At 41.5% G+C, this 14,293-nt stretch overlaps 1 protein-coding gene across 1 annotated transcript in view; it reads left to right on the forward strand.

Annotated features, from left to right (window-relative positions):
- Positions 1-477: 477 nt before the first annotated feature.
- TPH2 (tryptophan hydroxylase 2) overlaps positions 478-14,293 on the forward strand; it is an 88,730-nt gene continuing 74,914 nt past the window's right edge. Inside the window, exons 1-5 of the mRNA XM_033117627.1 lie at positions 478-719; positions 3,065-3,217; positions 5,800-5,983; positions 6,094-6,194; positions 10,979-11,046. Of these exons, the coding sequence (XP_032973518.1) occupies positions 615-719; positions 3,065-3,217; positions 5,800-5,983; positions 6,094-6,194; positions 10,979-11,046 (611 nt within the window). The 5' untranslated portion in view covers positions 478-614. The remainder of the gene's footprint in view (positions 720-3,064; positions 3,218-5,799; positions 5,984-6,093; positions 6,195-10,978; positions 11,047-14,293) is intronic.

A 14,293-nucleotide genomic window follows, 5' to 3' on the forward strand; every position in this document is an offset into this window, starting at 1 on the left:
AATTGGGAAGCAGTGCCCTTTATGAAAGCCATCACACACACAGTGCATGCATAGAACAACACACATCAGATCGGTAAAAGCTAATTTGCAAAATAAAGTGGCTTAGGAGTTCAGCAGTGCTGATTTTCCTAAAATTATTTTCCTCCTTTTGGAAAAAGAGCGCAAAACCTTTGAATTCATAGTCACCTAAAGACTGAGGTTAAGTTGCCAGTAGCAGGTTTGAAAGATGAGAGCTAACATCAGTGGACTGATGTTTTCTTTTACAAATAACACTCTGTTATGTATTGTTCACCACCAATGCCCAAACAGCTACTCGACCTATGAAACAAATCGCACCATGAGCACAGATAACCCGAGGCTTCAGGCCTGTAATCTGTCCGTGGCCATCAGCAGCCTGAAATGAGTTTCTTTCTAATCAGCGTTCCATCAGTCCTCAGTCACTCATATAAAGAAGTCTGGGGAGGAGAGGATTCACTTTCTTCAGCACCAGGGTTCTGGACAGCGCCCCGAGCCGGCTGCTGTTCTCACGCTCCTTCCTCATTCAGTCTCCGTCAGGGCTGCCACTGCCCCTCTAGTCCCCTCTGCTGCAGAGAAAGAAAATTACATCGGGATCCATGCAGCCGGCAATGATGATGTTTTCCAGTAAATACTGGGCAAGAAGAGGGCTTTCCCTGGATTCAGCAGTGCCCGAAGAGCAACAGCTACTTGGCAGCTTAACAGTGAGTACTGAGTAGCTAGCACTCTCTAGAGAGTGTTTTCTAGGGTAGTGGTCGTCTTATCCTGCCATATTGCCGTATGGACACCTGGTGTAGAGTAAGCACAAACACCTCAACTCCTTCCTCTATCACCTGTGTATTCTGCCTTCCTCCTGTCTGCCTCCAGTTTTCCTTCTCTCCCCATAAGGTAAAGCAAGTATACTCTTCGCTACAGCTAAACTTCCCTTCCTCAAAGTTTATAAGCAGAAAGCAAAGAAGGTCCTGAACATTAAGGACAAGAGATTGTATGAACCAGTGTCTTATATCCACAACCAAAATAGGTGTGGAGAATTTTGAAAGGCCATTTATTATGAGTAGGAACAGGGAGAAGAAATTAAATAGGTTTCTATGGTTCCTGCAAGATTGTTTTGTCTCCTAGACCCTATTCCATCCACAAAGCCTGATCTTTAAATGAAGAAGTAATTGTTTTCTATTTTTGTCTATAGGTGCTGGTTATTAGAATAAAAGAATGGCTGCGTTCCTTTCAAAAAACTTTCCTGTATCCCTCATTACCCCATTTTTCTTTCCAGTTTAATTGATGGAGTAATGAAAGCAATACACCACTTGTTTCAATATTTAAGGCAGGTTTTATATTTTAATGTTAACAATAAAAAAGTAATATTTTGCAGGATTTTAGATTCTGATATGAGGTAATAGTCATGGGATTTAATAAAAAAGACAGTGAAAGAAAAATGTATTCAGATTCCTAGTCATTAAAAATATTAAGTGATACTTCATTACTGTTCTATCAGACTTTATCAACCAAATACAATTCAGTCTGTATCAGAAACATCTGTTTTAATATTATAATTTCAAATACGTTCCAGAGGGTTGTATTGCACTGGTATATTATTACTGTTAAAAATGTCTAAAAGTAATCAGGGCAAGTTTTATAGAACTATTTAAACCAATTTGTAGGAATGAGACTGAAAACTTAAATTTTTTTTTAACATTTAAATACCGTGAATATTTTGTTAAGACATTACATTGAGGAATTTTGAAGTCATACTGAACTGCTAGAGGAAAACAAGAAAAGTCAGAGTTATGGTTAATGTGTGACCCTTTCATATAAGAAAAATGCTACTTAAATATGTAAGGTACGTGTGTTAGGTGGTGAGGAGGAGGCAGATGGAGAGAGTACTAAGACATTTGAGCTTTTAATGACTAAACACACTATCAAATGCCAATGTCTGCATAAGCTTCTTCTCTCCCTTAGGTCATAAATAATAAAATATTTTTTTTATGATGTATAAATTTAGCGAGTAAGGCAATACTAACGTGAAAATAAAGCCAGTAGAGAAATCAGAGGAAGGCAATGGTAAATCACTGTTCACTGGGTTCCATATCCAACGTACATTTCTCAGTTTCATGAGAAAGTAATGGATTGGTGTGATTGTATTATATCACTATGCTCCAGGGAGAAAGTTCCCTGCCCACCTGATTCTTCATTTTCACGTACCCTAATTTTGCTTTGTCTGTCAAATGAAAGTCTCCAGCTTTTTCATTCTGCATATCTGACAGTGTGATCCGAGTTTCTGGAATTTGTCATTTTTGTCTTGAGCCAATAGGACCAAACTGCTCTTTGATCCTAATGACTAGCGAGTTATTTCTCTCTCCCTCTCTCCCCCATCTCCCACCCCCCACATCCAATTTCTTTTCTTTCCTTTTCTTTGTGGCTGAATTTTAGCAGCCACTTTTCAGATATCATCTGCTGACACAGATGGCCTTATTTTAATACATCCCTTTGTGCTGAACTTCTGTAGACAGATTCACATTGACAATGTGGATCTAATTGCAGAAAGTAAGGTTATCAATTTCAGTGCATGACCTGGCATAATTCAGAATGAAAGGAATATTTTGTTTTTAAGATTTCATTGAAACTATAGTGATTGTTGTGAAAAATGTTTCGTCGTATTTTTGTTATGTTTAATAATTAATATAGTTTCCATATGATTCAACTAGGCTAACATCAAATTTTATGCTGTGAATAAATCTAGAGAGGCAGGAATTATTCATATATGAGATTTTTTCACTTTATGATGGTCATATTTTTGTTGCTATTAAAATGAAGCAAATCTGATCCCCTTTTCATTTCAACCACTGGATGATATTTTAGAGCCCTGGAAAACAGTTTCCCAGAGTAAATTAGACCAATATTTATGATTAAAAGTTATGAGTTGACATGGCAACTTCTTGAGTTTATATGATTGCTGGGGCTCCCAGCATATGAATGGAATGTTTGAGAAAAAAATCTAGTAAAAATGAATCCTAACTAATATTTTTCTGTGTCCGTTTCTACCTCCTTGAAGCTAAATAAAGCTAACTCTGGCAAACATGATGATAAAAAAGGCAACAAGGGAAGCAGCAAAAGTGAAACCACCACTGAAAGTGGCAAGACCGCGGTTGTATTCTCCTTGAAAAATGAAGTTGGTGGATTGGTAAAAGCACTGAAACTCTTTCAGGTGAATGTAAAAATATCATCACATAACTTTAAAAGTAACTGTGTTTCTGGTTACAAATCTGTCATATGTTATGAAACATTACTGAATCAATTTCTGGATAATGTATTGAAAGGTTCAAAGAAACCAAACTTCATGAGATTTTCTGAGGGGCGTCTGCCAAACAATGGAATAAGCAGATTTGTATGAAATATGTTTTATCAATTCAGAGTTAGCCTACAAGTAATGCTGTCGACTCTTGCTAGGTGAGGAAGTCAGTAATTAAAAAATGTGAGCCTCACAACTGGAAATGCAAGCACAAAAGAAGCCAAACAGGGTATCTTTAAATGTCAAGAACCGGCAGCCTTTTTTGATTTAATAGTTGAATCATGCCCATGTCCTAGGAGCACAGTTATTGCATAGAATAAGATACGTGAGTATAGGCATTCTGTATTCCCCTAAGCCTTATTGTTTCATGAGCTTCCCATGTCTTTTGTAAAGATGAGTCACTGTCCATATGTATAAGGTAGGACTAGCTCTCTTTATCTTATAGAGATGCAGTGGCCTTTTCCCAGGCCCAAATTGGTGGTTTGAACCGTCAAAAAAGAGCCTGGTTGAGGGTGAGGTTAGAAACGTCCAGATAAACAATTGCCTTCTTGCCAGGATATACCTGATGGATCCCGTACTCTTCAGCAAGCACCCTCCATTACAAATGCATTTTGTTTGGAGGTGATGGCTGCTGATTAGATAAGGTAGGAAGCCCAGCTCTGCACGGTGCCTTGCGCTGCTAGTGCAGTGGAAAGATGGTTGGAATTATAGTCGGAGGACTCAGACCTGTGTTCTCCTGGCTTGGCTAATCATAGCTGCTTCCTTGGTTCAATTTCTTCATTTGTGAAATAGCAATAATACTTCCTACCTAACAAGGTTGTTGTGATGAAGTAATATGAGTGAATGGGCTTTGTAAAGTGTACAGATATCAGGTGTTATTGTAATGCCTCTTTGATGACCAGAGAGGGGGAATTAGCAGCCTCATTTGGCAAATATTTCCTTGTTCTCTTTTGACCTTGAAGAAAGGATCAGGCACCATAAACAGTGGTAATGAAAATCTGAGGAAATATTTTCCACACAATTATATCATCCAGCGCTGTCTCCATGCAGTGCCCAAAGGCAGGCCAATTCAGTTAGACAGCTGGGTGCAGTGGAAAAACCCCTGGAGAAGGAGTCAGCAGCCCTGAATCTTCCCTCGGCCATCAGCTCGTCATGGGGCCTTAGCTAAACCGCTAACCCCATCGGGACCTCAGTTCCCTGGTCTAAAAATACCTACTCTGCTTTAACCAAAGGACATTAAAAATCCAAAATGACCCAATATGAGTCAAGACTCTTGAACTTTGAACTTAATATTAATCTTACCTTTATTATCTGTCAATTTAGAAAATGTGGCATTCTTGTAAAGGTTAATCAAAACAGAAATAGAGCATTTACTTTCCTTCTCACAGGACTAGTTTCTTTATACAAGGGGATGCTATTTGATTTGATCTTACTCTGGCACTGGAAACTAGCTATCCTGCTCCTATGCTGAACGTTCTGAGGCCATGCAGGATTGTACTAGGAATTGTGCTGATCAGAGTGTACCTTCCTGAGTGATGGCGGGTGGGTATCTTCCTACTTGGGGGTGTGTTAGGGTGGAGAGGAGAACTCAGTCTTCAGTTAACTCAAGGGAAAAGAAGACTGTATCTCTGGGAAAACTGAAAGCTGCCATCCCTCAAATACCTTGTTGTAAGGAGTCTTTTACCCCTAAAATCCATCATGGGGTGATAGTTGTAGCAAAACATCCTTGTATGAAGCTAGCCTGGAGGTTGCTGAAGGAGAAGAGTTACTAAGTGGTCCCATTTAGGGTTTTTATGTTTGTTTTTTGGTTTCTCTTGGCCCTCGGAGATCCTCTCTTGGCTGCTTTTCTTCCTTTTCTTTTTCTACAAAATGGGCTATATTTTGGCAGGTGTTTCCCAACCATCAGTCATTTTCATACCACCTTCCAAATTTCTGCCTCATTTGCCTGCCATTGTACTATTTACTTATTTTTTTTCAAAGATTATTTTTAAACTTTAAATTGTTTATTTTAGAATTTTAATTTATAGTGGAAAATGTATACCACCATCAAATAAGGGTTTGAGTTTTAGTTATGTTTTTGAAAAACATATAAAAATAAAAAGATAAATCTGGGAACTATATGACAATATGATAAACTAATTGCTCCCCTCTCTCACAAAATAATCATGCATACCACCAGTGGGATGTGGACTGCTTTGGGAAATAGTGATGTTTATGATTATAATATATTTTATAATATATATTTTATATTATACACCTTAATGACCCCCCCCCTTTTTAATGAGACAGGAAAACTGACGTACAGTCTCTTCCTATTAATGGAGACACTGGTTAAAAATATTTCCATGTTTTCATCAACCAAAGAGAGAGGAGACTTTCTTTTTTTCCTTTGTGGGCATTTGGCACCTTGTTGTGTAAGAGTTGAACGAAAACAGCTGGTGGCATCTCTTTTATTGTGCCCTGGAGGTGATTTAGAGATATTGCTTATATTTCCACAGGAAAAACATGTCAACATGGTTCATATCGAGTCCAGGAAATCCCGGCGACGAAGTTCAGAGGTGGAGATCTTTGTGGACTGTGAGTGTGGCAAAACAGAATTCAATGAGCTCATTCAGTTGCTGAAATTTCAAACTACAATTGTGACGCTGAATCCACCAGAGAACATTTGGACAGAGGAAGAAGGCAAGGCCAGTTTTTGCTTGTCGGGTGATTTTGCAATCTGACAAATGTTGCAAAGGGGAAAACACAATCTGTGCGCTAATATTTTTGAAACTGCACTGTGTTTTCAACAGAGCTAGAGGATGTGCCCTGGTTCCCCCGGAAGATCTCTGAATTAGACAAATGCTCTCACAGAGTTCTCATGTATGGGTCTGAGCTTGATGCTGATCACCCAGTAAGTGTCCAGTAAAATCCATTCCACACATGCTCTTCCAGCTTTGCCCATGTGCCAGGCGGTGTGCCATGTTCTGTGCTGTAATGCTTTATTGTAGAGCAATTTATTATTTATGCCCCATCACTGAGAGCAGACTTTCAAATGATAAAGCTTCCCTGTGAATGTGTGTTGGCTGGAAACAGGTTAGAAAGATGGCGTTTCCACATAGCATTCATTTTTTAAAGGGTTGGATGGAGGAGTAGATTCTAAACCTTGAAGAATATTTCTGTAGAATTAGACAGCCTGAAATATACTTGCAGATGATGACCCTTGGAAAAACGATGAACCGAAATTGATTACTCCTTTGGGAAACTAGGGAGAACTTCGCATTACGGGGCTCAGTGAGAGAATAAAATTCTCCTTGCTATTTTCCTTGACTGGAGGTAGTTAGGAGTAGAGTAATGGAGTGGACTTCAGTCTCAATGGAAAGGCAGAGGTGTTTAGAATAAGGCCGTGATGGAAGACGCATCTCTTCCCACATCTACCCGGAATCTATTTACCACCATCTCTCCTCCACGCCAATAAAAACGACCACCTTTAAAGAAATATGATACGTAAGTAAGCATTTCCCATTATCCTCCCTCCACCTTTACACCAGTTTTTATTTAACACAAGAGACCTGGAACTTCTTTATGGTCAGAATGAAGTACAGGTAACACTCCGGGAGAAATAAGCAATGTACTCATTCGTTACAAGCATTTCCTCCCCCGGTGCCTTTCGTCTAAAAACAGGCGGATAGAAAGGCGAAACCCAAGCGGATCAGTCACGCTTCCAGGAGGGCTTTGTGGTCTGAGGGTAATGCCTTACAGATATTCATTGTATTTAAATGAAGGAAATCTGATAGTGGGACTATACTCTCTATGCAGTGGTTCTCTAACTGTGGCCATGGGACCAGCTGCCTCAGCAGAACCTGAGAGCTGGTGTTAACAGGCCCACACTTCAGTGTGAGGACTCTATTTTAAGTATGGCACCTTCCACGTGAAGGACATTTTCCATCAAACCGATCATTTGGCATAACATATCAGGTCAAACTAATTCATAACATAGCATTCAAACAAGGGGTGAAATAGATATAATTCAATTGTATTCATTTTAAAAAGCTGAATTCTCTCAAAGACGCAGCATGTTGTATTTGCCATCATCACCTACAATTGCAGAATAATTCACAGAAATTGCCATGTAAGGCTCTGGAACGTTAGGAAAATACTCAAAAGTGCCTTACTTAATAAGCATCCATTTGTCTCCTTCCCCTTCCTCACCTCCAAAGGAGTCAGAATTAGCAAGGAAGTATAATGTAAGAGATTAGCAATAACAGGACTGCCCAGACACCAGCTATTAACTTGCAGGATGACCTTGGGCGAGTCCCTCTACCTCTGTGCCTCAAATTCCTTACGTAAAAAGTGGAAATAAAATTCTTATTGACTTCCAAGTGGTGGCGTATGTATAGCCTAGTTAATAAAACAACTGCAAAGTATGTTGGCAAGAGTAAATACTCAATTCCAGGAATGGAAATGCTGTGTGAAATCATCCCGGTCAGTGCCTGCACAGTAAAGGATTTCTCGCTAACCTCCTATTTCCAAATGCTCCCCTTCGTCTAGTTTGAAAATTACTCACCAGAAAGGGGGTCAGTCATTTTAAAGGAACAACCGCAGGAACTACTGACCTTGCTGTGGCATTCATTCCGATACCCAGCGTACATTGTCCTGTGCTTAATTTTGTTTCATTACTCCTAATTACGCCCACCTTATGATCCCTTCTCTTATTTTCTGTGTAGCCACTTGAAATAATTGCAAGTACTTAGCAATCTCCTACTTCACTCATTTTTTTTTCTTACCACACATATTTCTTTTATCGGCATACCAAATGTTCATCGTGCAAAACTTGACATTGGTTAAGTTGGTGGTTTTTATAAGTTATTATTTGATGAGGATGGAACAAGTTGTCTAAGGACTCTTTGCGCTTGGGAATAATCCCAGTTTTGAAACAGGGCTTATTGTGAGAGGATGGCCCCTTGTGCTGGGGTGGCTCAGAAGGGGCTTGGAACATAAGAGGCTGCTGAGGCTCCCTAGGGAGGGTTCAGTACCTATCTAGGTCAGTGCCTCACCAACTTCAATGGACAAAGAAATCACCTGGAGAATCTTTTCAAAACGCAGATGGGGGTCCTGAGATTTTTAGGGAGCTCCGAGCATTTCCAGTGAGCTCTCATTTGAGGCTTATTCTGGAGGTTTGGGGACGACACTTTGAATAGCAAGGATCTAGACTGGGGGAATCGTTCAAAGTGTGGTTCAAGGTCCACCAACGAAGTGTGGTCTAGGTGCTCGTTAAAAGGGCAGTACCTTGAGGCTCAGGTGAAGCCACCTGAATCAGAACTTTCAGGGATGGACCTGGAACCCGTATTTTAAAAGGACTTGCAGGAGATCTAGGGTTTGAGAACTAATATCCTAGGTCAGTGATTCTCAGCCCTAGCTTTCCATTCAAATAATCTGTAGGGAATTTAATAATACCCCGAGGCCAGGGTCTCATGCCCAGTGAGGTTCAAATTTGAACCTCTGGGAATGTGGCTAGGTTTGGAGTCATATTTAATGCTCCCCAGTTGATTCTAATATTCCATCAGGGCTGACTTATTTGGGATAGCTACTCGGGTGCCAACGTACCTTTAGCGGAGCACTTCAGGTTGTTGACTGGTCTTCAATTTCCCTTGATTTAAACCGAGAGAAGAAGGGTGGGTGTGCAACAGATACTTTCTTGGCCCCAGGGTTGCCAGATTTGGCACATATGTAGGATGCTCAGTTGAATTTCAATTTGAATTTCAGATAAGCAACAAATAATTTTTTCTTATAAGTATGCCCAAATATCACACGGATGTCCTGTACTTTATCTGGTAACCATCCCTGGCTTCAGTCCACAGTAGATGGCCAGGTAATGCTGTGTCTCTGTAACAGCCAGTGTAGCCAGCAGCCCTGCTTTACTTTGCCAGTTCATGGTTCCATCCTGGAAGCCTGGCATCGCCCACAACGTTCGCGTAATCACTACCACGCTAGGCTAATGAGGCATGATGAGGACATCACTCTCTCACATGCCTGAAAAAGGTGCAGGTGTTTGCTGAGGAGAGACAATTGAGATTCTTCAGGAAGCCCAGCAGACTATGGTGCTGTTACCATGGTGTCCGGTTTGGCAGGAACCGGGGAACAGATGCTGTGCTTTTCGCATGACTCTTTTCCTTTTGTCACGGCTTGCTCTCTTTTTGAGTAATACCGATGCTTGAATCTCTTCAGTTTCACCACCCTGGGTTGCCTGATATTACTAGAGAGTGTCGAAACTCATACTCTCTGGCATGACCATTTATACCCTCAACAGCAAGAGACCCCCGTTTAGGTCACAGACCCATTTGTGAATGTGGTAACTGTGGTCACAAAATTTTGTATATACACATTTTAAGGCTTGCAAGCCTGCTGATGAGCCCCAGTTAAAAAACTCCCAATTCAGAGCAGAAGGAAGAAAGTGCTAGCTACTAAGACAGGATCCTTCATTCCTGCAGTGTGTTTGGGTGATCTCTCTCTCTCTCTCCCCTTATTAGTAATTCTCTTGTCATTCCTGAGAGGAAGGCTGTTTTGGCAATGGAAGTTCTTCATTTCTGTCTAGTACAGAGAACTGACCTGGAAGCCAGTTCTCCTTTAGCCAGAAGAGAGAATGGAACGTTTCTATGAGGAACAATTTTCCTCTTGCACAGCCCACCTTGCACAGAAGTGTCTGAACTGCAGCAGAGATAGGCTGGGCCTCTGTGGGCCCGTTCCCTCTCTCCTCTCAGAGCCCGGGATCCCAGCCGCTAGTCATCTTGCCTGGCCCCCATTCTCTGAGTGGCCACTGCTTCATGGTTATCTTTTGGGGTTGTAGTGGTAAAAAGTTATATTGAAACAATTCCTTTTGGGCTTCCAGAAGTTTGAAGAAACAGCCCTGGAAAGAATTGATTATCTGAAAGTACTAGAAGGGAAGGAAAATGGAAAGTTTGTTGACAAGAGGAGAAATTCTTGAGTAAACCAAGAAGTTGTCTTGGAAGGATTCCACTTGACTGAAGAATGACAGACGGGATGTTTCATTTCCCAAGTGTTATGACGGTGGCTAAAAGTCTTAAAGCCGCTGAAGATTAATCTGAATCATAGGAACTCAAAGTGGAATGGAGCTATCCTGCTATCCTATGCATGATAAAATCGATTTTGCGTTGTGTGGCTATACTCATAAAATACAGCAAAACCTCTTTCACTCATATTAGTTTGGGGATTTGATAATTATTGTGAATGATAGAACTCTTAATAAATAACTTTGTCATTTCTCCAAAGCAATTAAATGTAGGTGAACTTACCAAATAACCATGTTACAGGGACCTCTTTTAATGACCAAGATAAGATTAATTTGTGATTAAGATCAATTACATGTAAATGATACTTGAAAACCAAAGCATACTGTTCTTAATATCAATTTGCCTGGCTAAGTCATTCTGTCTGCTTAGCGGAAAGGTAAACTTTAGCCTGAATTTTCACCCATTCCAAATTAGTAGAGCCCAAATTTAATGAGGTTTTACTGTAAGCACAATTCGCTTCCGCCTGTGTCATCAAGATGGTCATACAAGGATAAAAATTAACATTGGAATGGAACGCTCAATCAACCTTGCAGTGCTTTTCTTTTAGGCCTTCTGCAGCTAATTTTTTGGCACTCTGTTAAATAACTTAATCTCTTTTGTATTGAAGGGATTTAAGGACAATGTCTACCGACAGAGAAGAAAGTATTTTGTGGATGTGGCCATGGGTTATAAATAGTAAGTACCTGTATAACTCTTTCCTGCAACTTGTCGCTGGCTAGTTAGAAAAAAACCATATGCTGTGTTAAACAGACCTGTCTTCTCTTCACTTCAGCTTTTCCACAAGGCAGACTGATCCATTTTAAACACTCAGCAACTCCGTAGGTTTTAAATGCCATCACTGATATTTGACATCCGGGTATAATTGTAAAAGAATGAGACCTACAGGCCACATGCCAAAGTGCTACCTTTTCACCATTGTATTTGCAGCTCTTAGACTAAGGTGAGGAACCATTGTGGTACACTCTGCAGGGCCCAGAAAATATATTTTAATTTTAAATTTTGACTTGAATTTTCAGTAACCCCATTCGATGTCTAGCATCCCCAATGAAAGTAGAGAATCAGCAAGAATGGTGGAAGTGCTCACGTAAGCAGCCACAATAAGAAAGAAATGTGTTCACTTTATGTGGAAAGGGAAACTTCCTGTAACTGGAGTGTTTTTGAAGAGTTTCATACCCGATCCTGGGTCAGGGTTGGGGTGAAATAAGAGAACGTCAGGATTGGAATGAGGACTGCATGGTGCATGGTGTTAAGTGGCAATGACAGGCTCTTTGCGACAGGCAATAATGTGGTGTGTTGAATGCAGGCCATGTCTACAAAAATGGAGTGGACGTTAGGCCTCTGTTCTGCTCACACTAATAAAACGTATAGGCCATTGTGCGCTGTCTTTACTTTGTCTGGTATGTGCTCAGCCCCCAAATCTTGTCATCAGAACAAAATGTAAATCCATAGCTGATAGGAAAGCGTCTTTCTTCTTCTAGTTGAGACTAGGTGAGAACCTGGACTGTCCTGTGGGCCAAGCTTGTCCTTGGTAAGAATTTAGGGCATTGTATGTATTATAGAACGTGTCAGCGTTTCCTTCCTCCCTCTCTTCCCTTCCTTCTCCCTCCCTTCCTCCCTCCCTCCCTTCTTTCCTTCCTTCCTTCCTTCCTTCCTGGATTCCACATTGCAGCTCTGATTGGGTCAGTGATTTGCTCATTTCTAATTTCATTTGATGCTTTGGTTCTCTTCCCTTCGTCCTGTCAAGCCCAGCCATCCTTCATTCTTTCTCCACTATGTTTATCACCCTGAAAACGAGGCCTACTTGGCACATGCTTTTTCCACATGTGTCTGCAGCCATTCTAATTGCCTCTGTTCCATGCGGCTTCTTGTCTCTCTTTAACCTACTGTGACGTTCTGCCCCCTCACAATGTCAGTGTGCTGATGGCTGGTCGTGGCCCAAGCCCAACCTCGTGGCCCTCAGCACCATCGCTCAGTAGCCCTGACTCTTCCAGTGTTTCCCAGTCAAGTTGCCAAGCTAGCACCCTGATGGCCTGAGCTCACTTTTCACATCAGGCCCTTATAAGGGGTCGTGAGGGATCATATTAGTTCCCCTTGATTCACAGACCCCTCCTGTGGCATCAGAGCACAGACGGATCCTTAGAAGGGGTGTGGGTAGGCCCTGCCTTTGGGACGTGACCTGTCAGGACATGGTAAACTCTCAGTGCTTGGCACAGCCTTTTCCTTTAGACAAAAGATAGATAAAAATGTATTTTATATGTAGGTGCTATACGTAATATGTATGTGGTATAGAAAGGATTTTGTTAGCATAGCAATCAAGGGACTAGCTCAAATCTTACTTCTTCATAGAGCCCAGAAACTGCACAAAGGCAACCTGATACTGTGGTGATGCTAATAGAACTGGTACAGACGAGGCAACCGGTTTTAACGGGCATTGATAAGGGGGAGTCTTATGGTTTTAATGAAAACTTATTTACGAGTGTGGAGAGGAGAAGAAAAGAGCGTAGAACTGAAATGAAATGATGGAGGTTGAGACTCTCAAAGTGTTAGCAAGTTTGCATTTGCCACCTTCCCTTGGCTAAAGAAGGGCATTGAGGTCTAGTGTCTACGGGAAACAAAAAGTAAAAATTGGAGGTTGGAAATGGTGGAGATTTTGCACAAAGGAGGGCTGGATGGAGCTAGAGCCTTCCAGGGTCTGGCCCCAGTTTACAGAGGTGGGGTGTGCTCAGGCTCGAGGGCCTGACTCTTGGTAAGTGAAAGTTCAGGAGGCTGAGGTAGGCAGGAAACCTCCCATTCATCATTTTACGGGGAGAAACCACTCTGACACACCTCACAAAACTCTCCCTGTTGTCATGAGACCAGCCAGGCCAAATTATAACCTGAAGATTGTTTGGTGGGTCAAAGCAAAAGGTATTTAAGAGAGTTTGGGATCCAGGGCCATTGTAACCTGCTCCCCTGGAGAGTGCAGAGTCCAGCCTGACTACATAGAACAAAGTAATTAGAAACTGGAACTCTGGAGTCAGACAGTCTGGGGTTGGAGTCCACTGCTTCCTAGCGGGGGGACCAATATCACTGTGCCTGTTTCTTCATTTGAGAAGTCTAGCAGCAGGACCCATCTCACAGGGTGGGAGCGAGGATTAGGACAGAGAATGCACGGTTGTGCTTAGCACAATGTCTGCCACGTGATTTGTGGTCATAAGTGTGTTATTATTGCAACCTCCTCCCTTGCCCTTTTCCACAGGCTGTCTTTAGTTTCCAGTTGACCCACTGTTTAATTCTTTAGCTATGTTACTACTATTGTTTTTTTGCTGCCACCTGAAAAAATATGGTGGCTCAAATGTCCCTGGAAGTTATCCTTGGAAGAAAACTCTTTCGGTTTCCCATTTAAAGACTGTTGCTTACACTGATGCTTCTGGTGCTGACCATCATCCTTATTTATGGAGAGATTTTGTAGAAAGCAATCATATTCCCATTTGTGCGTGGGGGAGGGGAGGGGAAGCTGCCAAAATACTGATAACAGATCGCCAGTTGCCCCGGACGCTTCTTGTAAGTGGACGGAGTGAGGAAGGTGCTTACCTGGAGTGGTTAAATCTGGAAAACACGAACCCAGGAATTGTGGAAAGTAGAGAGAAAAGGGTCATTCCTCAATGCCTTTCATGTCATCACAGAGGTGGCTTCTATGAATATGAGTTTGAGGATGGATAAGGGCTAGCCGTTGTGTGTGTAAATACATGTGGGTTTGCAAGCACATTGAGGGCGGGGCTCAAACTTATGTTATGGTGCTGGTGGGGGTGGGGCACAGGTACTAAACAAGTGGTTCATCGCTTCTAATTTGCCATACCAGGTTTCCTTGTATTTTATAAAAAAAAGTAAAGCTGCTGTTTCTAATTGAAATAGGTCTTTTTGTAGTGCTGATGGCTTTCTG

The sequence above is a fragment of the Rhinolophus ferrumequinum genome, chromosome 10 (assembly GCF_004115265.2).
Source record: "Rhinolophus ferrumequinum isolate MPI-CBG mRhiFer1 chromosome 10, mRhiFer1_v1.p, whole genome shotgun sequence".
Classification (NCBI taxonomy): Eukaryota; Metazoa; Chordata; class Mammalia; order Chiroptera; family Rhinolophidae; genus Rhinolophus; species Rhinolophus ferrumequinum.